Here is a 25,383-nt window from a genome sequence, read left to right as displayed (position 1 = left end):
TTAATTAGACATAGGCACAAGAGCCAATTGTGTCCCAAATATCCATAAATCCATAAATTCCATAAGCAGCTTTAAGTACCTGCAAAAGAAAAGTAAGCATAATACATAGCCACAAAACATCTTGCCATGCCATTGGACTGCATAGGGCACCACTCCTATGATCCATACACATGCCTAAGCCAAACATGCTTTACATGTCCATATGGTTCACCAAGGCAACGACGCTTCCATGAAACCATACATGCTCGCTAGGGTTTCCCCTTCCCACGAGGCTTCACTCACCAGAGTATGCTGTGCCAGTTGCAGCCCCCTCTGTTCGGCCTGAGTAAAGAGGAAGCTTGCGGTATGGCTGTAGTGGAGAGAGAACAAGGAAAAACTAGATGCTACCCCGGGCTGTATGACCAGAGATAACAGATCTGACAGACTGACAGCCTCTACCTGCTGCACATGGCGAGTGAAGAAGAACAGAGAGAAAGCTGGGCGACTGAGCGGCTGTTTCTTCTGGCGGCGGCAGCTGTACAGACAGCTTCAGCGCAGGCGAGAGAGGGGGAGCTGGTCTCTTGCTGAAGATATGTGCGCCTTGCCTCTAAAACAGCCCCTTCCTCATGTTCCTTTACGATTCAGGCCATCTCCTTAAGATGGAGTCGGCCAGCTCTATAAATATGGTCCATGCTTTTCCTTTTTGCCAAAAGCAGCCTTGGTTGCTTAGAATATCCCCTTTCTGCCAAAAGTGGCCTTGCTTGCTTAAAATACCCCACTTTTAACCTTTTCCCCAAACTTGCTCCCCAAGGTGGAGCTAGGCGCCTTGTTTTGTCTACATAGACCTGTCCAAAAGTAATAATATGTCCACCCCTTTGTTAATAGGGTGTGAAAACACTACATCCTCTCTTTAATGATGAAAATCCCAAGGTACTTTTGCCCAGATGCCATCTTTCAGGCCAAAATCTTGCCAGTTAATGTTCCTGCTTTCTTCTGTGGAAAAATCCCTGTTCACACCTTGGTACCACCTAGTGTATAAAACACTAGTCGAGACGGGTGAGGGACCCAAATGGTGACACTCTTGGGCTTAATGCTTCACAAAACGCTGATTTTGGTATGGGCTACAAAACAATGACCTCAATCTTCTCCGGATCCATTAAGAGTCCATCCTTAGAGATAACATGTCCTAGAAAAGAAATTTTGACCATAAAAACTCCGTCTTCCGAGGGTGAAGATGCAAATTATGGGCATCAATCAACCTTAAGGCCATCTTCACATGCTTCCCACGCTCACCTTTAGTCTTGCTAAAGACCAAGATCAAGATTGTATTTAATATGGTACAAAAAGGTGATTGTAATGCTTGTACATGGCTTAGGCCCTTGGTCAGCCCCTAGGGGTGACCTTTGGCCCCTTCTACATGATTGATGTCTTTTGCTAAATGATGACTTTATGCTTATATATTATGCTGAGGTGCAGGTCGGCTAGCAGATGTTGCTATCGGCCAGCTTTGGACAAGAATATTCATGACATAATGCCTTAAATGCTATGCCTTACTTAATGCTTTGCCCACACTATCTGGCCATTGTTTAGCACCTGGTCGCCTGCTATCTGAGCCTCTTGCCAGCTGCCGATTGCTTATTGGAGGCTGTCGACAGGGTTCCCATGCCCTCGTTGATGATGCTACTGATGGTGATGCTACTTATGATGATGATGGTGGTGATACTGATGTTGTTGATGGTGCTAATGATGATGATACTGATGTCCCACATGTTGTTTGACTGATGTCGTAGTTAGGGATTATGATGTTCCTGTTAAAGATTAGCCATGGCACACACACATGTAGAATGATGACTGTTGGACCGGGAGCGAAGTGCACCTCAATCCTCCTTGTCTATGCTCCCTAGTACATTCTTACTTGCATTCAAATTAGTGAAAAACCCTCCTTGAGTAAGTTCGCCACTTCGTCCTAGTAATTGTCATGCCCTTGCTAAAAAGCACGAGCCTCGGTAGAATCCAAATCAGGAATTACTAAGCGCTTGGGGTGCCAATTCTATCTTGTCAAGACGGTTAGACATGGCCTCCTTGCTTGCATTGAGACCCTGAAGTAAATCTGCAAGTTGTGAGGGATCCATAACAAGTTGCCCGAAACGAGGGATAAAGAATGATGGTGAAGGCTGCAGCCTTTCACATTGAGAAAGGGTGGGTAGGGTTGGTGGGATAATGAGAGAAACTGTTGGGAATCAAGGTCTTATGTGTGCATGTGAATCACCTCTTAGAGGGGTGTATGTGTGTGTGTGAACCATCTTTTAGAGGGGTCAAGCAATGATGTCAAGAGAAGAACCATTGGGCCTATAAGGGTCTTGTACTTTCATTGAAATAAACACACAACTATCCATCATTGACTCGTGCAAGTCTCTCTCTCTAGAGTGTATTCCAACACTCTGTGTGGGAGACATACACAGAGAAACAAGGGAGAGAGAGAGAGAGAGTTGTGGGGATAAGTCAACTCATGATATGAGTGTGTGACTCCCCTATCACACATGTATATTGCACTAGTACACATAGTGCACTTAGTACATTAAATGTACTAAGTGTACTATGTACTATAACTTATGGGCTTGTACACACTATAAGGGTGGGCATTATGCCTTTACCCCAACAACCTCCCACTTAAAGGCAAAGTGCCCTTAAATGAAGGAAAAGAAAAAATCAGCATGTACATGATAATATACAAGGCCATATCAAGGCTGAAACTGGCCTCATCCAATGCCCATCAAGTGTCTGCAATGAGCAAACCGCTCCGGAGGCAAACTCTTTGTCAACAGATCAGCCGGGTTGTCATCCGTATGAATCTTAACAAGCTGAATTTGCTTGTTCTCTATCACCTCTCTGATGAAGTGATACTTCACATCCACATGCTTCGTCTTTGCATGAAAAACAGGGTTCTTTGCCAACTGGATGGCACTCTGACTATCACAATGCAACAATGGAATATCCCCTGTATAGCCCAAATCAACCACTAACCGAGATAGCCATAATGCCTCCTTGCAAGCCTCTGTGGCTGCAATATACTCGGCCTCTGTAGTAGATAAGGCAGTGCACTTCTGCATCCTGGATATCCATGACACAGCACCTCCTGTGAATGTAAACACATAACCGGTAGTAGACTTCCGGTTATCTGGATGACCGGCATAATCCGAATCCGTGTAACCATGCACTAATGCATCCTGTTTGCCAAAGCAAATGCACATATCCTGTGTGCCCTTCAGGTATCTCATGACACCTTTCACTGCTTCCCAATGCTTCTTGCCAGGGTTGGCCATGTATCTAGAAACCACTCCCACTGCAAATGCAATGTCCGGCCTAGTAGCAACCATGGCATACATGAGACTGCCACAAGCTGAAGCATACGGAATTTTGGCCATATCAGCCCTGCCACTATCTAACTGTGGGCTGTCCATAGCACTGAGTTTCACATATGGAGGCAAAGGAGTACTAGTCTTCTTCCCCCCGTCCATATTGAACCTCTGCAAGACTTTGCCAATGTATTCCTTTTGAGACAAATACAACACATGCTGATTTCTGTCCCGAAGTATCCGCATACCCAAAATGTGATTTGCATCACCCAAATCCTTCATATCAAAGGTTTGATGCAGCCTCTGCTTCAAGGCATCCATCTCCTTACGAGATTTCCCGGCAATCAACATATCATCAACATACAAGATGAGGATCAATAGACTGCCATCCAAAGCTTTCTTGGTGTACAAGCAGTGATCTATGTCACTTCTCCTGAATTTCTGGGATTTCATGAATGTATCAAATTTATGATACCATTCCCTTGGTGCCTGTTTGAGTCCATAAAGACTCTTTTTCAGCTTGCATACAAGCTTCTCCTTTCCACTCACTGCATAACCCTCTGGCTGCTGCATATATATCTCCTCATGGAGATCACCGTGAAGAAAAGCAGTCTTCACATCCATCTGAATCAAGTCGAGATCATCATGTGCAACCAAAGCTAACACAACTCTAAGTGTGGTCATTTTGACCACTGGAGAGAAGATCTCCTCAAAGTCCACACCATATTCCTGCTTGAAGCCCTTAGCCACTAACCTGGCTTTGTACCTTGGCTTTGCATCTGGTGCAACTTTGAGCCTGTAAACCCATTTGCATGGCAAAACCGCAAATGCACCAACTTCCAAGTTCCATTTTTATGCAGAGAATCCATCTCTGACTTCATGGCACGCTCCCATAGAGCTTTGTCTGCCCTCTGTAAAGCCTCTTTATAACATGAGGGCTCCCCACAGTCAGTAAGCATCAAGTAGTCAACCCCTGGAACAAACCTGTCAGGGGCTCTGGAGGGTCTTGTGGACCTCCGTACCCAATGACCATCATTTCCAGGTTGCTGTCCAGCCTGCATATCACCCATTGGTGGCTCCTGTTCCATGCCATAAGGCTGAAATATCATGCCCGGTATTTCCTCTAACTGTGGCATATCCATAGGGATATCTTCTGCCATCTCTGGCTGTCCATTTGGACCATTTTCAGCACCATTTAAGGGTTGGTTTTGCTGCTGTAATGGCTGATTTACAGCCCTTGGTTGTTGTCCATGATGTCCATCATCATCAAAGATGACTCTGCCAGGCTCCTGTTGCCTTGCAGGCTCCTTATACATGCATGTTTCATAAAAAATGACATCATTGCTGCGTATAATCTTTCTATTCACGGGATCCCAAAGTCTATACCCCATTTCACCTCTGTCACCATATCCTAGGAATATGCATTTGTGAGACTTAGGATCAAGTTTGGTGTGCATTTCCCTGCGTATGTGCACGTACGCAACGCAACCAAACACTCTCAAGTGCTTGTATGACGGAAGCTTCCCTGTCCATACTTCTTCTGGCACTTTCCCACCAAGCCTCGTGTTAGGTGACCTGTTTATAAGGTGAACGGCTGTCATAACAGCTTCAGCCCAAAAAACCATGAGGTAATGCAGCATGTGACAACATAGAACGGACCTTCTCCTGAATGGTCCTGTTCATCCTCTCTGCTGTCCCGTTTTGTGGAGGATCATAAGGAGTAGAGAGCTCCCTCTTGATGCCTTTAGCATCACAAAAGTCCTGAAACTGTTTGGACATATACTCTCCACCATTGTCGGAACGCAAAGCCTTCAGTGTTTTGCTAGTTTGATTCTCAACATGAGCAACAAACTTCTGAAACACTGCGAATGTATCACTCTTCAAACGAAGAGGATAAATCCACACCTTGCGTGTGGCATCATCTATAAAAGACACAAAATATTTTGCCCCTCCCAAAGAAAGCTGAGGCATCTCACATACATCTGTATGCACAAGCTCTAACTGAGCATCTTTCTGTCCAAGAGCTTTCTTATGGGGGCACTGCAGTTGCCTGCCATATATACAATGCTCACAAAACTGAAAACTTGAAAACTTTAGAGAAGGCAAGTAACCCAAACGAGACAATTGCTCCATTCCCTTGACACTCTATGTGTCCCAACCGGCTATGCCACATAGAAATTTCCGGCAGCTCGGTTGCATTTACATTAGCATGGTGACAAACACCTGCATGCATAAAGTAAAGAGTGTCCACCTTAGAGCCTCTGGCAACAACCAGTGAGCCCTTACTAATCTTCCACTTTCCACGACCAAATGTGGTAACATAATCAGCATCATCAAGCTGTCCAGTAGAAAGCAGGTTCTTCTTGATCTCAGGCACATGCCTAACATCATGGAGCATAAGCTGTGAGCCATCTGAAAACACAAGCCTCACATCACCTCTGCCAAGAATCTTGCATGCATGGTTATCACCCAAATAAACCACTCCTTCATTGCCAGCAGTATACCTGACAAACAAGTCTCTGCAACCTGTGACATGAAAGGAGGCACCTGAATCAATGATCCATGAGTGCATACCATGACCACCTGTAAGAAGTGAATGGGCATCAAGTGAAGACGTAAATAGGACCTCATCCTCACTGCCACTTGCATGTGACACATTGATTTCTTCAATCTTGACTCCACTTTTGCCCTTTGGCTTCATCTTTCTCTTTGTCTTTGCCTTTTCCCTTTTCCTTTTGATCATTTTTCCATTTGTAGCATTGCTTTTTAATGTGTCCCTTTTTGCCACAATAATGGCATTCCAAATCCTTTTTGGAGCGAGACTTGCTCCTTCCCCTTTCTTGGCTTTTTCCCCTTTGCTGGGATCTCCCACGTGCATTCATTGCATTGGACTTTCCAACAGAGTTGTTTTTCCTGTTCATCTCTTCTTGAAGAAGAGCACCCTCAACATCTGCATATGACAGCATAGCATGCGAATTGCTAGTGGCTGTACTGAATGTGTCCCAACTCTCTGGCAAAGTGCATAACAGAGAAGTGGCTTTGAACTCATCGTCCATTGCCAACTTTTGATTAATGACCTGGCTGACAATACCATTAAACTCATTTAGATGGGCTGTCATAGACGCCCCTTCCTTCATCTGAAGACCTATGAGTTTCTTCAACCAACACTTTGCTGGAGGCATTTTGTTGGGCATACAAGTCCTGCAATCTCTGCCACATTCCCCAAGCTGTCTTCTCTTCACGAATGCTGAAAAGTAATGAGTCTGACACAGACAACATGATAGTAGATCTTGCCAGCTCATCCATATCTTCCCACTCTTCAGCAGTAAGAGAAGCGGGCATTACACCCCTTTCTTTGATAGGCTTGTGCTGCTTTTTCTGGAGCAACACATTGTAGCACTGGGTTTGCCAAATATCATAATTATGCGAGCCTTCAAGCTTCTTGATGTGAAGCAATGAAGAGCTCTCACCTGTGGTTGCCATAGCAATATGCAACCTGTCAATGCCTGACTCCCTGCAAAAATGTGCAAACATTGCACCAAAAGCACACAAAGTGCTCACAGTTTTTCTCCCAAGCTTTATCTCCCACTGCGGAAGCAAGAATGCAACTTTTCTCCCACTTTATGTGATGAAATCACCAAAATCTGGTTGCTGCAGATTTAGGACAGCACCTTAAATGTGCTCTGTTGCCCTTCCAAAGTACTGTACAACAGTACCAATTGCTCACAAATGATGTACCAAACCTGTACCGGCAAATACAGCAGCTGTAAGTGAACCTTTTGCTCACTCAAATCAATGTGCAGCCATGCCAAAACATGCACAAAGCTGTGCCAAATCTGTACCAACAGGTACAGTAGCAATAAATGCTCTCCTGGCTGTCCAAATGAGTGAAAATCAGACTTTTACAGTCCCGAACACTGCATACAAGAGTCCCGAACAGAAATTGGGCAAAAGCCCCTTGACTGCAAGCTGATTTTTGAGGATTCAAGGCATAAATGTCTTGCCTGCTGCTTTGCCGAGCTCAACAAGCATAAAATCTTGAAAAGCCCCTTGATTTAAGATCAATTGCTGATCATACATGGTACATTGACGCACATGAAGGCATCCAGAGTGTTCACGATGCTTCCCCCTGGCCACATATACATCAAATACATGAAAGCTCCTTGATTTACAGGCACATTGAGTGCTTGTAAGGCATCAACACATTATCCACAGCATCAAATGCGATTGCCTGCATGCAAATCAATCCAATCGGCACAAAAGCCCCTTGATTTGCACTGCAATTTGCTGCTTTTTTGCCCAAATGTGCGATTTTTCACATAATACAGCATGTATGAGTGCTTAATTGCACAATTACATCAAAAGCCCCAAATTTCGACATCCAATTTCCTGCAAATTGATCCTGATTGTGACCAATGTCACCCAATTTTGCCAATTTTGCTCAAAATTGAGCAATTTGACACCTGTACCCGCTCAATTGTTGATTGTACTTGCTCAATTGCAAATCCCAAAAAAAAATTGAGAAAAATACCTTGTAATTTTTTGATTTTTCTTTTTGTTGCAGGAAAATGGGGTTGATGATTTTTGCTGCTGTTGTGCAGAAATGGGCAAGTGCAGGCGTACAAGGCTTCTCCTAGCTGCTGGTGATGTTTTGCCGTAGAGGAGAAGGTGACGTGGAGCTTGCTTGCCGTAGAGGAGAAGGGGCTAGTCGATGAAGCCAACGAACCTGCATAGGCTACCACCAGGTATGCGCATGGTTCTGGTTTGCAGACAGTTACGTGTCCACGCTTACGCACCTTCGCTTGTGTTTCTGCCTGCTTCGCCTAGCGCCAGTCTACACCCAGCGCTACACGCGTGTTCGCCTGGCTATGCGCCTGGTTACGCCAGAGTATGGACAAAGGCCTACGTGTCCTCTTGTGCGTTGCTTCGCTTACGGCTTCGCAGTGCTGCTTTCGCCTAGCGCATCTACGCCCAGCGCTACACGCTTGCAGTCGACGGCTCGGGTAGCGCCTGACACGCCTGCCCTTCGTTACGCTACTGGCTGGAGTTTGAATGGGCAGCCCACGCTGGCTGGGCTGCTTACGCCCAGCTGCTGTAGGTTAACTGCGCTAGGCAGCCTGGGCAACCTTCTACGAACGCTCACCTGATTGGCTGGGCAAACCTCCCTCTAGCGCCACTGAACAGATGCTGGTCATCGTGCTTTCTTCAACGAGTTGGAGCTTCTGGGTATGCGCCTGATTGGCTGGGCAAACCTCCCTCTAGCTCTGATACCAGTTGTGTGGGAGACATACACAGAGAAACAAGGGAGAGAGAGAGAGAGAGTTGTGGGGATAAGTCAACTCATGATATGAGTGTGTGACTCCCCTATCACACATGTATATTGCACTAGTACACATAGTGCACTTAGTACATTAAATGTACTAAGTGTACTATGTACTATAACTTATGGGCTTGTACACACTATAAGGGTGGGCATTATGCCTTTACCCCAACACACTCTCTCTCTCTTTAAGCTTTCATTGTTTATGCTTTAGCTTCAGCCATGTTTGTTTATCAACCTCCATGGTCTGCAGCTCAAGCTCCACCATATCCAACATGGTATTAGAGCATGGTTCTATCCTCCCAATGTTGCTTGCCATTGCATTATGTTGCAACCCTCGCCATCTGATGCACATGCCGCTGCCCCCATCATCTATGCGCTGTTGTCCACCACCAACAGGTTGCTGCCCGTGAGGCTTCCCCCGGCCGTACCTGCTACTGTGCTGTAGCCCGACTTGCAGAGAGAAGAAGAATAGTCCACGCAAGCACATGCAACTCTATATTCTACAAAATGATTACAAAGGTACAAATTAAGTCATCATTTCAACATAGCAATATTGGGCATTTCTCTTCTTTTGTAAAATTTTGCTAAATTAGAGTAGTTAATCCTAAAACTTCATCTATTTTCAAAATTGAGGGTTCATTCCTTGCCTTAAGGTGTTGCTATAGCCTTCTATAGCATCATTAGTCAAAAACCCTAATTTTTGAGGCATTCTTCGTAAGGGACTAGACATTGACATTGGATTCCATCCGTTGTCAAGACCTTCCCGTAATTTTGCCTAAAATGGCTTCCCTATTGCTCATTGAGAAGTTTGATGAAGAAAACTTTCACACATGGTAGACAAAATTGAAAATCAGCCTCATGAGAGAAGGACTTTGGCCTTTTATCGAGGGAGAAGATAAGACGCCTCAAGATGAAGATGCAGCTAAAAAGGCTTGGAATCTAAGGGATCAACGAGCCTTTGGCCTAATAGCCCTTGGCCTCTCTGACAATTTTATCCATCATGTAGCGGATCTCCCGACAGTAATTTGCAACAAATCAGTCAATGAGACACTAATTGCTAAGTACATAATAATGATCTTAAAATAAAATCCAGACAAATCCTAAGAAAGATATTAGCTCAGTTACATATTGCAGAACTGGCCATGCTAAAATGATAGTTATTTCCTTCGGATCCATTCTAACTCCATCAACTAAAGTAATATGCTCGAGTAACTCATCTTGGCATAAAAATTGTTTATCTTTATTGGCAAGTTGTGTTTGTTCTCACACACACTAAAAACTGGAGGCAAATGAGATTCATGTTTTGCTAGAGTTTTACTATAATAGGAATATCATCAATGAGATTCACTAAAAATTTGCCAAGAAACAATATAAACACATTGTTCATCAACATCATGAACATAATGAGAGCATTGGTGGATCCAAACAACATAATTAAAACAAGACAAAAAAGCTAATTTTGGAATAATCTCTCATGCAGATTTCAGGATAACCACTTTTAAGATCAGTTTACTAAAAACAATTTTTTCAAAAGCATCTAATAATTTGTCTATTTGCAGCATCGGATAACAATGTTGAATAGTATTCTTGTTCAATGCCATATAATTACATTTTGAACGAACCGTACTTTTTATTCACTAGAAAATGGGCGAATAAATGGTGAGAAACTAGATCATATGAGTCCTTTGCTGAGGCACTCTTCAATCACCCTTGATACCTCTTCTTTGACCATGGTCATTTGATATGGTGGCTTGTTGACCGGAGTAGCTCTGACAAACCCTTCCCATGTATGAGAAGTGATTTCCTCTCTAGCTACTTTGTGCCACTACCTATGGGCCATATCTTGCACGTTGTAATATGCCATTGGATACGAGCTTCCTTGTTAGAGATAGATTAGAAACACTAACACAGTCCCCACTCTCGACGTGTTGTTTGAGGCTTGGTCTCTAGGCAAATGTCAGAGGTGGGAGATCATTGGCAGAATGGGAGAAGTATTTGCCTCTATTGGAGTTTACTTACATCTCATGCAAACATTTGTCTACAAACTTTTCACCATTTGAATTAAATTACGGTGTACATTTAATTTTGCCAACTACCATAGGGTTACCTAAGGAAACACTTAATGTGGCGGAGTTTCTTTCCTAATGGTAGCAAATGTTGGATAGTGCTCGTCTGCACATTTGTTCAGCTATAGATAGAACTATCACATTTGCTAATCGCAAATGCACGTTTCGTTCTTTTAAAGAGGGGGAGAGAGTATTTTTACGTGTACTCTCAAAATAAAAAATTTAGTGTGTTGGCAAGAATGCCGAGTTAGCACCAAGATATTGGAACTATGGAGGATGTTAAAATGACTTGGAGATGTGGTATACAAGAATCTTGTGTCCACCCACCGGTGGTTCATGCCACCAAGTGAAAACGATATCTTCAAATTTGGTTGATGGAGTGATTGCTTTTAAGGTGCGTGCTCACAAGCTAATCATAGACCTTATAGATGAGAGGAGTGATTAAGAAATTGAACTCTTCAGGAGGTTTTAATAGTTTGGAGAGATGATTCTTTGTCCAATGCTACTTGGTAATTTGAGTTGCATTTGAGGCGTGTTACCGAAAGTTTATCATCATGGATGATGAATCTAAGTTAAGCGGGTGAGAAGGTCATGACCCCTTAGAGCTGGCGGCCGGAGAAGTTGTCTGAAGGAGATCCGGTACCATGCTGAGTCGCGACATGAGAGTGCGCATCAACATTTGCAAGTAGCGAGTGTGAATGCCAATGTGAGGCAAGTATCCGAAGGACCGCAGGGTTTGTAGGCCAAGCCAAGCTGGCTGCTAGAGAGATCCTATTGATGCGTACGCATGGGGGACCAATTAATGTGGGCAAGAGATTAGTGTGTTGACTCATCTGGTCACAGCTAAGTTCCCCAAAGGTTATTAAGGTTGGGTGCTTATTGTAACTCATGCCATGCTAGGTTCAATCTATTTTTGTCAAGTGTTTGCCATCTTGTGGGCGGTCGTGCATGTTTGAGAGCTCAAGGTTTGAATGTACGACTATGAGATCTAGGGTTTGCAAGGGGCATCTGCATGAAGTTGCCATGGTTTGCTTGTGCAGGGGTAAAGAATTACACTTAACCTTCCATGACTAAACACAAGCAATACCATTTGCCCAAAGAGGCACCCTTCCCCCTTCCCTTTTTTTTTCCCCAAATCCCTCTCTCCCCTTCCCCAATGCTGTCGTTGACATTTTGTGCAAGAATGATCTTTTCTATTTGTGCAGTTTTCTTCTCTATTCAAGCAGTCAATGGGATGGTTGCATATTATTACTTTTACCTTCTTGTTTTCAATGTGAATTTCGTCTGAAGCTCTACTTTTGATTTCTATAAAGATAAGACTTACCTTCCGTCACCTTTTATAAGCAAGGATGTATGGAAAGACTACCTCAGTAGTCGGTATTGTATTTTGTTGTCTTCTGCTGGTTTTAGTTTGTTATTTCAACTGGTGGATGGGCCATTTAACTGGGAGAGCGTTTGCGATTCTCTCTTTTACATGAATGTGCAGGACAAAGAGGTCAATAACCGAAAGGTACTTGTACACCAAGGGGGTGGAAAGTTTGCTCCTACAGAATGGAAAAAGTTGAGGGTCGGAGATATTGTGAAAGTTGAGGAGGGCAACTTTTTTCCAGCTGACCTTTTACTACTATCTTCCAGCTTTGAAGATGGGATTTGTTATGTAGAAACCATGAACCTTGATGGCGAAACCAACTTGAAGGTGAAGAGATCATTAGAGTGCACAATAGATGTAGATGAAGATAAAAAGTTTGAATCATTCCATGCAGATGTTGTGTGTGAAGATCCTAACCCACAGCTATACAGCTTCATTGGAAATCTTGAAATTGCTAGTGAAGAACCTCATCCCCTAGGGCCACAACAGATTCTCTTGCGGGATTCAAAGCTAAGGAACACAGAGTACATCTATGGAGCTGTGGTCTTCAGTGGTCACGATACCAAAGTAATGCAAAACGCCACCCCCCCACCATCAAAGAGAAGTGGCATTGAGAAACGAATGGATATTATTATTTACTTTCTCTTCAGCATTTTGTTCCTTATTTCTGCAATTGGCTCAGTAGTTTTTGGTTTCATTACATGGAAGCGAACGCCTCGATGGTGGTATTTGAGGCCAGATGATTCAAATGCTTTTTTCAATCCAAGGGAACCTGTTATTGCAGCTCTGTTACATCTTGTTACTGCCCTTATTCTGTATGGCTACCTCATACCCATTTCTTTGTATGTCTCTATAGAGATAGTCAAGGTTGCACAGGCAATGTTTATAAACCAAGATGTCAAAATGTACTATGAAGAGACAGATACACCTGCGCGTGCACGGACGTCGAATTTGAATGAGGAATTAGGTCAAGTAGACACCATCTTATCTGACAAGACTGGAACCTTGACATGCAACCAGATGGAATTTGTCAAGTGCTCTATAGCCGGTGTTTCTTATGGTCACGGTGTGACAGAGGTAGAAATTGCTGCTGTTCAAAGGAAAGGGAAGAGTATTACTCCACAGGAATCCATTGAGCAAACTACCAACAGTGAGATTGAGGAGGATGCTCCTCCTGAAAAGCCTCGTGTCAAAGGATTTAACTTCAAGGATGATCGATTAATGAACAACGACTGGATACAAGAAGAGAATGCATCTGACATTCATCTCTTTTTCCATATTTTAGCAATATGCCATACAGCTATTCCAGAGGAAGATGAAGAAACTGGACAGATTAGTTATGAGGCGGAGTCTCCAGATGAAGGAGCTTTTGTGGTGGCTGCTCGAGAATTGGGCTTTGAGTTCAACAAGCGTACACAGTCAAGTGTGTCAGTGAAAGAACCTGATCTTGCATCTGGTGAGATGGCGACAAGGTAAGCTGCATCTTACTTTCCTAAGGCCCATTGCAGCTAGGAACCCTCTACATTGGGGCCTTCCATTTTCTGGTAGTGATTATGCACTTAATAAGTCTATGTATGAAGTTGCAGGACTTCTGTTTTGCTTATATGATGGTTTTTATTTATATTTAATGCAGGGAGTATAAAATACTTCAACTTTTGGAGTTCAGCAGTGCTAGAAAGCGCATGTCAGTTGTGGTTAAGGATGAAGAGGATAAAATCTTTCTTTTTTGCAAGGGTGCTGACAGGTAACTTGAGTGGATCTTTATGCTAATTGAATCAAAAGTTCAAAATTATTAAAGCCTTCAGAAGCTGTACTACGTGTACTAAGGCTGGTTACAAATTCCCTGTCCAGCAGCAAAGGGCCAATGTTGGCCACGTCTGCAATCTTGCCTGTCCAACTCTCTGGAAACTTGGCACAATCCCACCCTTGTATGTGTCTATATGCATTAACATGTGTAAGTGCACATATTCTATTAGTACATGAAATACGGGAGATTGTGTTTATTTACTTATACAGTTTTGTCTTTATTGTTTGCTTTTATGTAAGTATCAATGTGCTTATGTGTATATATGTTAGATTCACTTAGTTAGCAAGCTAATCACCAATAGCTCGTGACAACACTAAGTTATACATCACCAAATGATTAAGCTAAAGAACACTCATTAAGTAGCAATGATAGAGACTGAACACATGTCATGTAGCTACTTAACACATGGAAATGAAAGAGTACTCAATAGGAAGCCAAAATGGTGACAAGAGCCAAGGTTCACAAGTAACACTAAGATTGGATTAAACACAAAGTGCATACAAGAATGCTAGAGCTCTCACACTCTAGAGAAGGTGTAGAGACCATGCTTTTATAGGCCCAGAGAAAGGAGGCGCCTAGATCACACCCACTTGCCCACTTGCCCCTCTCATGCCTCCTAGAGGCGGTGCCTTGAATGCTAGTCAATAACCATGGGTTACAAGCTAATCCATGGTTTACACCTTAGCCCATGCCCTTAGCATAAAGGTATTAAACCCATTGATGCAAACTAAGTAATGGATGTAGATCAACCGATTGTCAACACCCTCTCTTAATCTACATACATACTATGCAGGGTGTGTAGATCAAGGAATCTACATACATACCATGCAGGGTGTGTAGATCAAGGAATCACATAGACACTTAGTACTACAAAGAAAATTCTTCACAAAGAAACTAAAAGGACCAATTCGAATCAACAATATTAGCTTCCACCTTAGATATTCCTTTGCTTTTGCCGTTGTCTTTATCTTTGTCGGTGGAGTTTCCTTTCTCTTCATCTTTTTTCTTTTTCTGCAATCTTTGATCATATGTCCCTTTTTTCTACTGTAGATTCTTGGAGCCTTCTTTTTATCTTGGTGTGTAATCAAAGTCTGGTTGCCAAATAGATGAGGTGCAGTTGAAGATGAACTTGCCTCCATTCTTGTTTCTTCTAAGATTAAAGAAGATGTTGCTGAGACAAGTGTGAGGTTAGGTTGATTTGAAATGACTGAAACACACTGTTCAAAAGTTGGAGACATATTGCATAGAAGCACAAAAACGGCTTCTTCTTCTGAGATTGTAACACCTACTCCAGAGAGCTGGTCGATGAGACATCTAAGATCATTCATATGAGTGGCAATGGGTGACAGATGTCTTTTCAGCTTTCTCTAACCTATAGAGACGCTTTCTGAGAAACAGTCGTGTTGTTGCATTTGGTCTGACCAAAAATAGCTTTTAGTCGAAACCAACCTTTATGAGCACTAGATGTTGAACTGACCTGATGTATTTGATTATCACTAAGACCACTTATAATAAATGATAAGGCCTTTGAATCATTTTCTTTCCATTTTTGAACTGCCTCCGGATTTCTTGATGTGGGTTTCCTTTCAGTCCCACTTGCAAGACCCCATAGATCTTTATCTATTAAGGCCATTTACATTTTGATGGCCCAAGTGTGATATTTTGTGCCATCAAAATGGTTATTTCTATCAAAGAACCGATCCTGGTGACTTGACATTTTACCACAAAGTCCCTCTCTAGTTAAAACACCCTTTATAGTTGGAGGGTAAGTACAAAGATGTTTTCACTCAGTTTTACTAAGCACCTTCTCCATACAAATGCATATTTTCGCGTAGAAAAGATGAAAACCCATACTCTATGCTAAGTAATAGTAGTGAGGTTTGCTTGATTTTTTGGTTTTAACTTTTTGGATTTTTTGTTTTATCTTTTGTGGCTTAATGTTGCTTTACTCACAAGAACTAGGCATGACATACACAATGGCAATAAGTCCTTTATAGTGATAAGACTTACAAAAGATAATTTCTCACAAAGCCACAATGTTTCTAATTGTTTTTCACACCACTAAGTGAAGAATGCTTCTCATGCAGGGTCCTAGATCACTTAGCATAGAAATTATCACATTAATCAAGTGTTAATTCAAGAGCATGTGAGCCACCTCTTGTTAGACTATAATATTCGCAGAAGGTTGGTGAGGCCACGTGGATGAACATTCATGCCGTGTGCTTTATCTTGGCCGCTACTCAAACTCGGCCCAGACCCCAGTTGGCATAGCAGTCACCTTGGTGAGGGCAGTCCACCGAGATGTCGGCAGTGAAGTGATACAGTCTCGCCTCACAGAGGTTTTCTCAGCTCAGTCCTTGACTTTAGCTCTGCACACAGCCTTGGTCTTCTCTTCCCACACTTCCCACTATACCATAATGAGTACAGTAATCAGAGACCCGCAAGCTGCTGCAGTTTGCTACAGTAATTAGAGACCCGCAAGCTGATGCAGTTTGCTACAGTAATCAGAGACCTGTAAGCTGCTGTAGTTTGCACCACAGAGATGCCAGATGCTGACTTCTCCTTGATGCTCGCAGTGCTAGAGTTAACTATAGATATATTATCTTCTGCTGCTCACCAAGTTAATGATAAGCCTGCCACTAAGCTGAATACCTAGTCAAAAGCAACTTCACATAGAGCTAGCAGTCACTCTCTTCACATAGAGCTAAAATTGTAATAAAGCTTCTCTCTTTGCTTGTTACTAGCAGGATGTGATTTTATAGGAGACACTTGATCACAAAGGCTCACAAAGAATGATCTTCACAAAGAGTAATTCTCTCCCACAAGGATTCTCTCTTTCACACAGCATGAACTAGTTCACCTTTCTCTTGTGCCATTCAAGAAGATAACTAAAATTAGTAATTTCACAAAGCTTGCAACCAAGATTTCTCACCACTCAGGCAAGAATCCCACACTCACAAAGGTGCTCTCTCTAAACCCTAACTTGTGCCACCCAATCTAGGGTTTTGGACTCACCAATTTTCAACCTCACAAGTGCCACTAAAGTGGAATGAAAATGAGGGATATGGTTAATCAAAGATTAACACACACTTAGAATTTAAAAGGACAATACTAAATCAATTACTCACAAAGCGACTCATGCCCTCTCTCAACATATGAAAGGAGAAGGATCCCATGGAAAGGGCTTTGATACCAAATGTTAGATTCACTTAGTTAGCAAGTTAATCACCAATAGATGTAGTGATAGCTTGTGGCAACACTAACTCATACATCAACAAATGATTATTAAGCTAAGGAACACTCATTAAGTAGCAATGATAGAGACTTAACACATGTCATGTAGCTAACACATGGAAATAAAAGAGTACTCAATAGGAAGCCAAAATGGTGACAAGAGCCAAGGTTCACAAAGTAACACTAAGATTGGATTAAACACAAAGTGCATACAAGAATACTAGATCTCTCACACTCTAGAGAAGGTGTAGAGACCATGCTTTTATAGGCCCAGAGAAGGGAGGCGCCTAGATCACAGCCACTTGCCCCTCTCATGCCACCTAGAGGTGGTGCCTTGAATGCTAGTCAATAACCATGGGTTACAAGCTAACCCATGGTTTACACCTTAGCCCATACTCTTAGCATAAATGTATTAAACCCATTGATGCACACTAAGTAATGGATGTAGATCAACCTATTCTCAACAATATAATGCATTTTCTCACCCTCTCCTTACATCCCACATGACATACATCCACTTTACCATATGTGGATATGTCGTCTCTAACTTTTTCATAAGCTCTCAACACAATCGTACATGAACTGATCGGGAGCAAAAATCTTATGATTGCAAAATAGATGAAACAACATGCTTTCCTACAGAGTCTCAAAGGGGTCTTCCTTGTAGATGAATGGAAGTAATCTTTTGAACAACCTTTATGAGATGTTGCTAGGTTCCCAACTATGATTTGATAATATATATATTATTCCAGCATGTGCTCAAACTCCCATTGGTCACCTTACCTTGACCATGGATGTGAGAATGGTAGTGTAACACACCTCACCTGTGGTACACATAAGATAGGCCAGTGGGCAGGCGTAGGTGCTACGTTGCAAGTGATGATGTGGTAGGTCGACCTGGCCTCTAACAGGAAAACAAACCGACCAGTAGCATTGCTACATATATATACACAGGTAGGAAAATGGTCATAATCATCTACTTTCCTCAGCGTTGGACTTAACAAAGCATTACTGTGCAGGCGACGTGCTAGTCAGGAGTGTGCAATAGGTCACAGTGCTACAATTCACGTTTTCACTCAGCCATATCCTTTGTACTAGAGATTCACTTATTTCTTTCTTGTACATAATACGGACTCGTGTGTGCTGTGTGTTCTTCCGTTGCTCCAGGAGTGGCACAAATCCGAGTTTGGAAAAAGTAATTATTTGGGTTCTTTCAAGTATTTGTAGTGTCGGGCCAGTCCAATTATCCCACCCACCCTTTCTTAGTGTGAAAGGCTCTCATCCTTCGCCATTAATCTTTATACTTGGTTTCGGGTGACTTGTTATGGATCTTGTAGAGCTTGTAGATTTACTTTAGGGTCTCAAGCAAGCACGGAATCCATGTCTAACCGACTAGATCGGATAGAGTTGGCAGCCTGAGTGCCTATTGTTTTGGATTTGGTGTCTACCGAGGCTCGTGCTTCTTATCAGGGGCATGACAATTTCGAGGATGAAGTGGCTAAACTTTATGGAGGAGGATTTGTTTGGATGCATGTAAATATGTATTGGACGAGCTTCGTTCCTAGTTAGGTAGTCATCATTCTACACTTGTGTGTAGTCAGCACGAGAGAGTTGTTCGCATCACCAACGTCTCTTGCATGGAGTCCCTCTCCACTAGATTCACCGGATAGTTCCCGTTCGTCCTCATCGGCTCTTGTGAGGAACGAACTCCGTTATTGAAGCTTCTAAAGCCTCCCAAGTTCAACAAGAAGATTGAAGTTGGATCCACTAGATGGCTGCCACATTGGCGACAACATGTGGTTTCGATGTTTTTTCAGCTCTATTTGGTATGTACGGCTTTGATAGGTGCCACCCTCTTGTGTTGGGAAGAAGTAAGAACCACTCCGTAACCTGTTGGGATGATTGCCGTTCGCAAGGCAGTCTCGAAGTAGTTTATTCCTATGGACTATTACTGTGAGCTAAAGCGTCAATGGGAGCGCTGTGCCCAAAAGCAGGGTGAGCAGGTAACCAACTACGTGACACATTTTTGGAAGCTTCTACTCGTGCTCCCGAGAGGAATGTCCAAAGGTGGGAGCAAGTTGAGTGCTTTGTGGATGGTTTGAAACATCCTTGCATGCAGATTCTCGCGCACATCGGTCCCATGATCTTTCGGATGCAGTTCGTCTTGCTGAGATGTGGGATATTTCAAAGTCTGGAATTTTGCAGAAAGTCCAGCAACAAAAGGGCAAGGAGAGTTCTAAAGATGGAGCTATTTAGGCCACGGAGGATTGCGAGAGAGAGTTGCGGACATGACTCACAAGAGGAGTTTCGAATCAAGTGACTAGCCAATCAATATTTCAAGTGTGACTCCACCGAGCACATTGGGAAGGATTGTCTGAGGACCTTGGAGGAGCAATTCAAGGAGGAGGCTTCTTCAGTACCGCAATCTGAGGAGGAAGCTTCTTTAGACACCGGAGGAGTGTGAAGGAGATGCATGTGGAGGAGCAATTCAAGGAGGTGGCCTCTTCAGTACCGCAATCTGAGGAGGAAGCTTCTTTAGAACGGAGGAGTGTGAAGGAGATGCATGTGTGCGAGTCTAAGATTTTTTTCATTTCTCGGATTGAATACACACCCATGGTGCTTAATTGCATGAGGTCACAAGTGCAAACAAAGGAAGTTTTCAACTAGGTCTTTGAGGGAGAGTCTACAAAGTTGCCATTTGATCAAGTGGAGAATCTTTAGCTTTAGTGGCGGTTGCTTCAGTTTCTGAGGTTGTTCGAGGACAACTCTTCTCGCAAAAGCAACAGAACAAGCTGCTAGGTACACCGCTCCTCTAGAAGAAAACAACCATATAGGCTGCGACGTGCTGCCCCAACCAGGAAAGAGAGTGTATGGACTGTTTTTAAGAGAAAACCCTTCAATAATCCCTTCCTTGAAGTTGGTGCCCCATTCAAGAGGGAGGAGGGAGAGGAAGATAAGGTTTCCATATGCATAGGGGAAGGCCATTGGTCCATCTCAACACATGCCACACCTCTCTCGTAAGTGGGGAGGGTGCTTGGTCAATAGTGTGGCTGCCCGGATGTAGCATGCAATAGGTTGATCGTCGTAACGCGCAACAAAACCTTCTTTAAACTTGTGAGTTTATGCAATTTCATTTTACTTTGAGAGAGAAGAGAAGATAAAGAGTCGACACTAATTAGCACTGAAAGCCCCCCCACCCCCCCCCCCCTCCCCCCCCTTCCCTCTTTCCCGTGCAAGCAGGAGTATTTGCTTGTATTTCTTTGGAGAACTTTGTACAATTGAGTATGAAAGATGATTGAGGACTGCCCAATGCAAGGACCAAGTAGACCGAACGCAAGCTGCACCATATGCTGTCCAAGCTCCCTTGAATAACTCTTCAATGACCATTATGCAAACCCAGAACTAAGGGATGCACATATGTTGGCTGAATGATGAAGAGGATCTTCACGGAGGCCTTTTGGGACCGTAGCATAGTAAAGTGCTGAAATCTGAATGTATGCGCAAGGGCTGGAGGCTCTAGGCACACATAACTTCTCTTGGAATGCTTGGGAATTGATTTGGGTCGAATGACTTGTGCTGTGAAATAAGCGCTTGCTTATATATGAATTCTGCTGCTGCTGGTCAATTTTCTACTACTGTTGTCGGCCTGTTTATTGGACAAATAAAATGCTATTTAACAGCTTTAAATGTTACGCATGTTGTATGTGCCTTGTTCTTTATGCTTGTTGCCTGTAGTGCTGATTGAGTGCTACTTGTAAGCATTTTATGCTGGTTGACTGTTGCTACTACTTGTAGCCTTTCTAGGCTGGTGGACTGGGTGTTGGATGCTTTTGTGGCTATCGACTGCCTTCCTTGGTAGCTGGTTCATGGCTTTCAAGTAGTCCGCTAGAAGTTGGGGATACTCTGGAAAGAACTCTTCGTCAAGCCATACGGTTTCATGGGTACCACGGTCCTTGAACTTCGTGTAGAACTATCTTTCTCTTCGACTGGATTCGTGCTTCCATCTCTGGAGGAGAATCTGTTCAAGCTAAATAACTTCGGCTTCGTCTACCACGTTCGGTTGTTGCTCATTTGCAATATCCTGCAAGGCTGGACCAATATAGGGCTTCAACCAAGAAACATGGAAAGCATTGTGCATAGTCCAACTATTTGGAAGCTTAAACTTCATGGAGACGTCATGGATCTTTTTGATGATAGGAAAGTGTCCGAAGCTGCGAAAGGAGAGTTTGGGACAATGTTTGCCCACTTGCTTCAATCTCTGCGTCATTATCCGAAGATATATCCAGTCCCCTTCTTTATAGTTGACAGCTTGTCTTGACTTGTTGGCTTGCCTGGTGTATGCTTCCTATGCTTTGGTAAGGTGTTCCTTGACGGATCAATGATCTCTGAAAAAGTTTCGGTGGTCCTGTTGGCCTCCAAGGAAGGTGACACCATTCTTGTAAGAAGTGATGAGAAACGGCAGCCAAATGCTGCCTCATATAGAGTCGACCAATGCTAGATGAATGAGTGTTGTCTAGGATGGCCTAAACCAAAGGAAGGTAATGCTCCCACTTTGACTGCCTGTCATGGCAATATGAGTTGCAAACATCAAATGCCAACTGATTATAGATTTTTGTCTGGCCAACTGTCTGCAGATGGAATGCACTGGATAGATGTAACTTGGTCCCAAAGTTGTCGAATAATGCTCTCCAAAAATTTGAAGTAAACTTGGGATCCTTGTTTGACATTATCGTCCTTGGCAATCCACCTTTCTCATAAGTTGTATATCACCTCCCAGTCCCACCAACTTGGTAACTTGGGAGCAGCGGGGCTGACACGGGCGTTGATTCGATGGCGAGCTGGTACACAAAACGACGAAAAAGTATAGGCGGCCACCATTGGGAAACACGCACGGAAAAGGTACGAAACGATGTGATGTGATGGACTGTAGGGTATTAAAATATTTAGGATGAATAAAAAACGCGTTTCTTACAAGACGAAACGTTTCAAACCTGTACGAAACGCGTTTCTATGCAACATTGAGCATGCAATAGGTTGACCGTCGTAACATGCAACAAAGCCTTCTTTAGACTTGTGAGTTTATGCAATTCCACTTTACTTTAAGAGAGAAGAGAAGAGAAGAGAAGGTAAAGAGTTGACACCAGATTGGGTCCCAATTACCCATTGAAAGCACTCCCCCCCGCCCCCCGCCCCCTGCCCCCCCCCTCCTCCAACCCACGGCAAGCAGGAGTATTTGCTTGTATTTCTCTGGAGAACTTTGTACAATGAGTATGAAAGATGACTGAAGACTGCCCAATGCAAGGATGAAGTAGACTGAACGAGGCTGAACCATATGCTGTCCAAGCTCCCTTGAATAACTCTTCAATGACCACTATGCAAACCCAGAACTGAGGGATGCACATATGCTGGCTGAATGCTGAAGATGATCTTCGCGGAGGCATTGGGACTAGCATAGTAAAGTGTTGAATGCTTAATGTATGCGCAAGGGCCAAAGGCTATAGGTGCACATAACTTCTCTTGGAATGCTTGGGAACTGATTTGGGTTGAATGATTTATGCTGTGAAATAAGCACTTGCTTATATATGAATTTTGCTGTGAAATAAGCGCTTGCTTATATCTGAATTTTGCTGCTGGTTGGTTTTCTACTGCTGCTGTGGGCCTGTTAATTGGACAAAAAAATGCTATTTTATAGCATTAAATGCTGCGCATGTTGTATGTGCCTTGTCTTTTATGCTGGCTGATTGTTGCTTGTAAGCATTTTATGCTGGCCGACTGGATGCTGGATGCTTTTGTGGCTGCTGACTGGCTGCCCATGCCATCCATGGTGCTTAGACAGTGGCCGCCATTGCTGAATAGGCTAGCTAGGCTGGCTATGCTGGCCGACATGCCTAGGAGAGGTGGCATAGGGTCCTTAGACCCATATGCAAGGCAGCCCCCATAGTGGGGTGCCTCATTGGCTGGCCCATGTGCATATGCCCCTATAATGCTTGGTAATGTAGTACCTAATGCTAGGATTGACCTCTACATATCTGATGAATTCTCCAAGTGGGTAAGAGGACTGACACACGCAAATGCTCTATGGCTTTGGAGGCTGACTTATGTAGCTCGTGCTTGACATGTCTTGGATTGGGGCTCTGTCAAATCCCCACGGATCCCCTCGTGATTGATCTTGGTTCGAACTCGAATCCTGCAAACAAACGAACAACAAACAAGCAAGGGGGTGCAGGCTTGACTCACCTCCCAACCATGACAGTCGTGGCAAGCCCACAGTCTTGGCTGTCCCCACCGAGCCACGAGCTGAGCTAACTAGGATGACGTACCGACCAATCTCCTCCTCGCGACGTCCCATACCGCCGCGAAGCTGCCCTCGCGGGCCTCGAGATTGCTGCCAGCCTCGGCTGCATAAAGCAGGTGCACGTTTGCACTAGATCCAGGCTCCAAGACCATAGAGCTCTCACAAACTCGCGAGACTCTCTATATCCAATAACTAACCTTGGCCACCCTTTTATAGGCTCTTGGCCGGTCATCGGGCGTCCACACTTGGCCGCCCGCCTGTCCATACTTGGGTGCCCGCCTGTTAGTATTTCCCTAACTCAGCTCGTCAATCAGCCTGCCTAGTTCCAAGCAAGCTGAAGCCAAGGTATCCATTCCCGAGAAAGTAGAGAGGGTAGTGGTCAATAGAGCGATGGAGTTCTGCAAAGCTTGCATCTAGGCTGCGATTTGTGCCTGACGTTCCGTCGAAGAAGCTTCGAGAGCTACTTTGAACTCTTGGAAATCAGATTTTGACACAAACTCGTCAAAAAGATCGGCATCAGTGCCTTCCGTAGCCGGCAAGCCTTCGCGTTCCACGAGGGGCTCCAACTCTGATTCTTGGGTCGACATCGTGAAGAGGGTACGCGGAGAGAAAATTCGATCTTTGCACAATGAAAGTGCGAGTGAACTCGAGAGCTTGAGAGCTTGAAAACTTGAGAACTTGAGAACTCGAAAACTTGAGAACTTGAGAACTCGAGAGATGTGTGGCAAGAAGCCCACTAGAGGGGTTTATAAAGGTTTCCCAAAAGCCAAAAATCTCGAAAAGCTAGGCTTAGCTTTTACTTTAGCTTTTTTTTTTTTGAATATATATATATATATATATATATATATATATGGATATATATATTCTTTTTTCTTAAAAAAATAAACACCTTTAAACTTTGGAGGAGGGTCTTTTAAACTTAAAAAAAAATTTAAACTCTTAAAAAAACAAAAGCTAAAAACGTAAACGTAAGCTTTCCTTGTTTTTTTTTCTTCTCCTCCAGAATTAACCCGCGGCTGGTTGCAGGCGACTGAAGCTGCCGGCGCATGCTTTCTTCCCGGCGGATGCTGACGTCACCTGAAGTGGCCGCCATCGCCAGCACCTTCGCCAGACTGCGCGCCAGCTTGTGCTTGTCTTGCGTCAACTCGCACGTGCGTGGACTGGGTGGGCGCTCGCTTGGCCTAGGCGCCGCCTGGGCTGGCTGCGCAGGCCTGGCCACACAGCCACGTGGTTTGGGCGTCGGCAGTACTGGGCCTGGGCTGGCTACGCAAGCCTGGCCTGGCCTGGCGTAGGCGCTGCTTGGCCGCCTGGCTACGCAACCGCCCGCCTGCAAGGTACCTGCCCGCTTGCCACGTCAACACAACTCGGCCAGCAACCCACTCGCCAGCACTTCTTTCGCTCTCTCTCTCTCATGCGTTCAATCAACGAAAAGCAAACTTGCTTTTTCGTTTTTCTGTTTCTCTCCCTGCAAGTTATGCCTGCACACAAGGCCTCTTCTTTGCAAAGCAATCAACCCTATTACACTACCATCTCCCATCCACATGGGTGTCTTTGATGAAGAAAAAACACATACAAAATCTGAAAACTGCAGTATGTACAGAAAAAACAGCAAGTTTTTTTAACACATACCGTTCTTCGACCTCTTCTTCTCTACCTACCGACTTGCTCGTTCACGAGGTATGCTCTGATACCACTGTCAAATCCCCACGGATCCCCTCGTGATCGATCTTGGTTCGAACTCGAATCCTGCAAACAAGCGAACAACAAACAAGCAAGGGGGTGCAGGCTTGACTCACCTCCCAACCATGACAGCCGTGGCAAGCCCACAGTCTTGGCTGTCCCCACCGAGCCACGAGCTGAGCTAACTAGGATGACGTACCGACCAATCTCCTCCTCGCGACGTCCCATACCGCCGCGAAGCTGCCCTCGCGGGCCTCGAGATTGCTGCCGGCCT

The 25,383-nt window shown here is 44.0% G+C and overlaps 1 protein-coding gene and 1 pseudogene across 4 annotated transcripts in view; both read left to right on the top strand.

The window, feature by feature from the left end:
* LOC147634557 (uncharacterized) overlaps positions 1–7,995 on the top strand; it is a 28,490-nt pseudogene extending 20,495 nt beyond the window's left edge.
* LOC147634556 (putative phospholipid-transporting ATPase 9) overlaps positions 1–25,383 on the top strand; it is a 101,043-nt gene that overhangs the window by 25,173 nt on the left and 50,487 nt on the right. For 3 of the 4 annotated variants that reach the window (XR_015266763.1, XM_086803655.1, XM_086803657.1), the window contains 2 exons: positions 12,211–13,565; positions 13,727–13,837. Coding sequence is in view for 3 of the 4 variants with exons in the window: in XM_086803655.1 (XP_086659781.1) it covers positions 12,211–13,565; positions 13,727–13,837 (1,466 nt within the window). In the remaining variant the exon portion in view is untranslated. Of the gene's footprint in view, positions 1–11,144; positions 11,436–12,210; positions 13,566–13,726; positions 13,838–25,383 lie in introns of those variants that run through there. The other variant, XM_086803658.1, reaches the window with a different exon arrangement.

The sequence above is a fragment of the Cibotium barometz genome, chromosome 10 (genome assembly GCF_041138505.1).
Source record: "Cibotium barometz isolate CiBa-2024 chromosome 10, ASM4113850v1, whole genome shotgun sequence".
Taxonomy (NCBI): Eukaryota; Viridiplantae; Streptophyta; class Polypodiopsida; order Cyatheales; family Cibotiaceae; genus Cibotium; species Cibotium barometz.
Note: the sequence above shows the minus strand (reverse complement) of the source record. Positions and strands in the feature narration are given on the sequence as shown.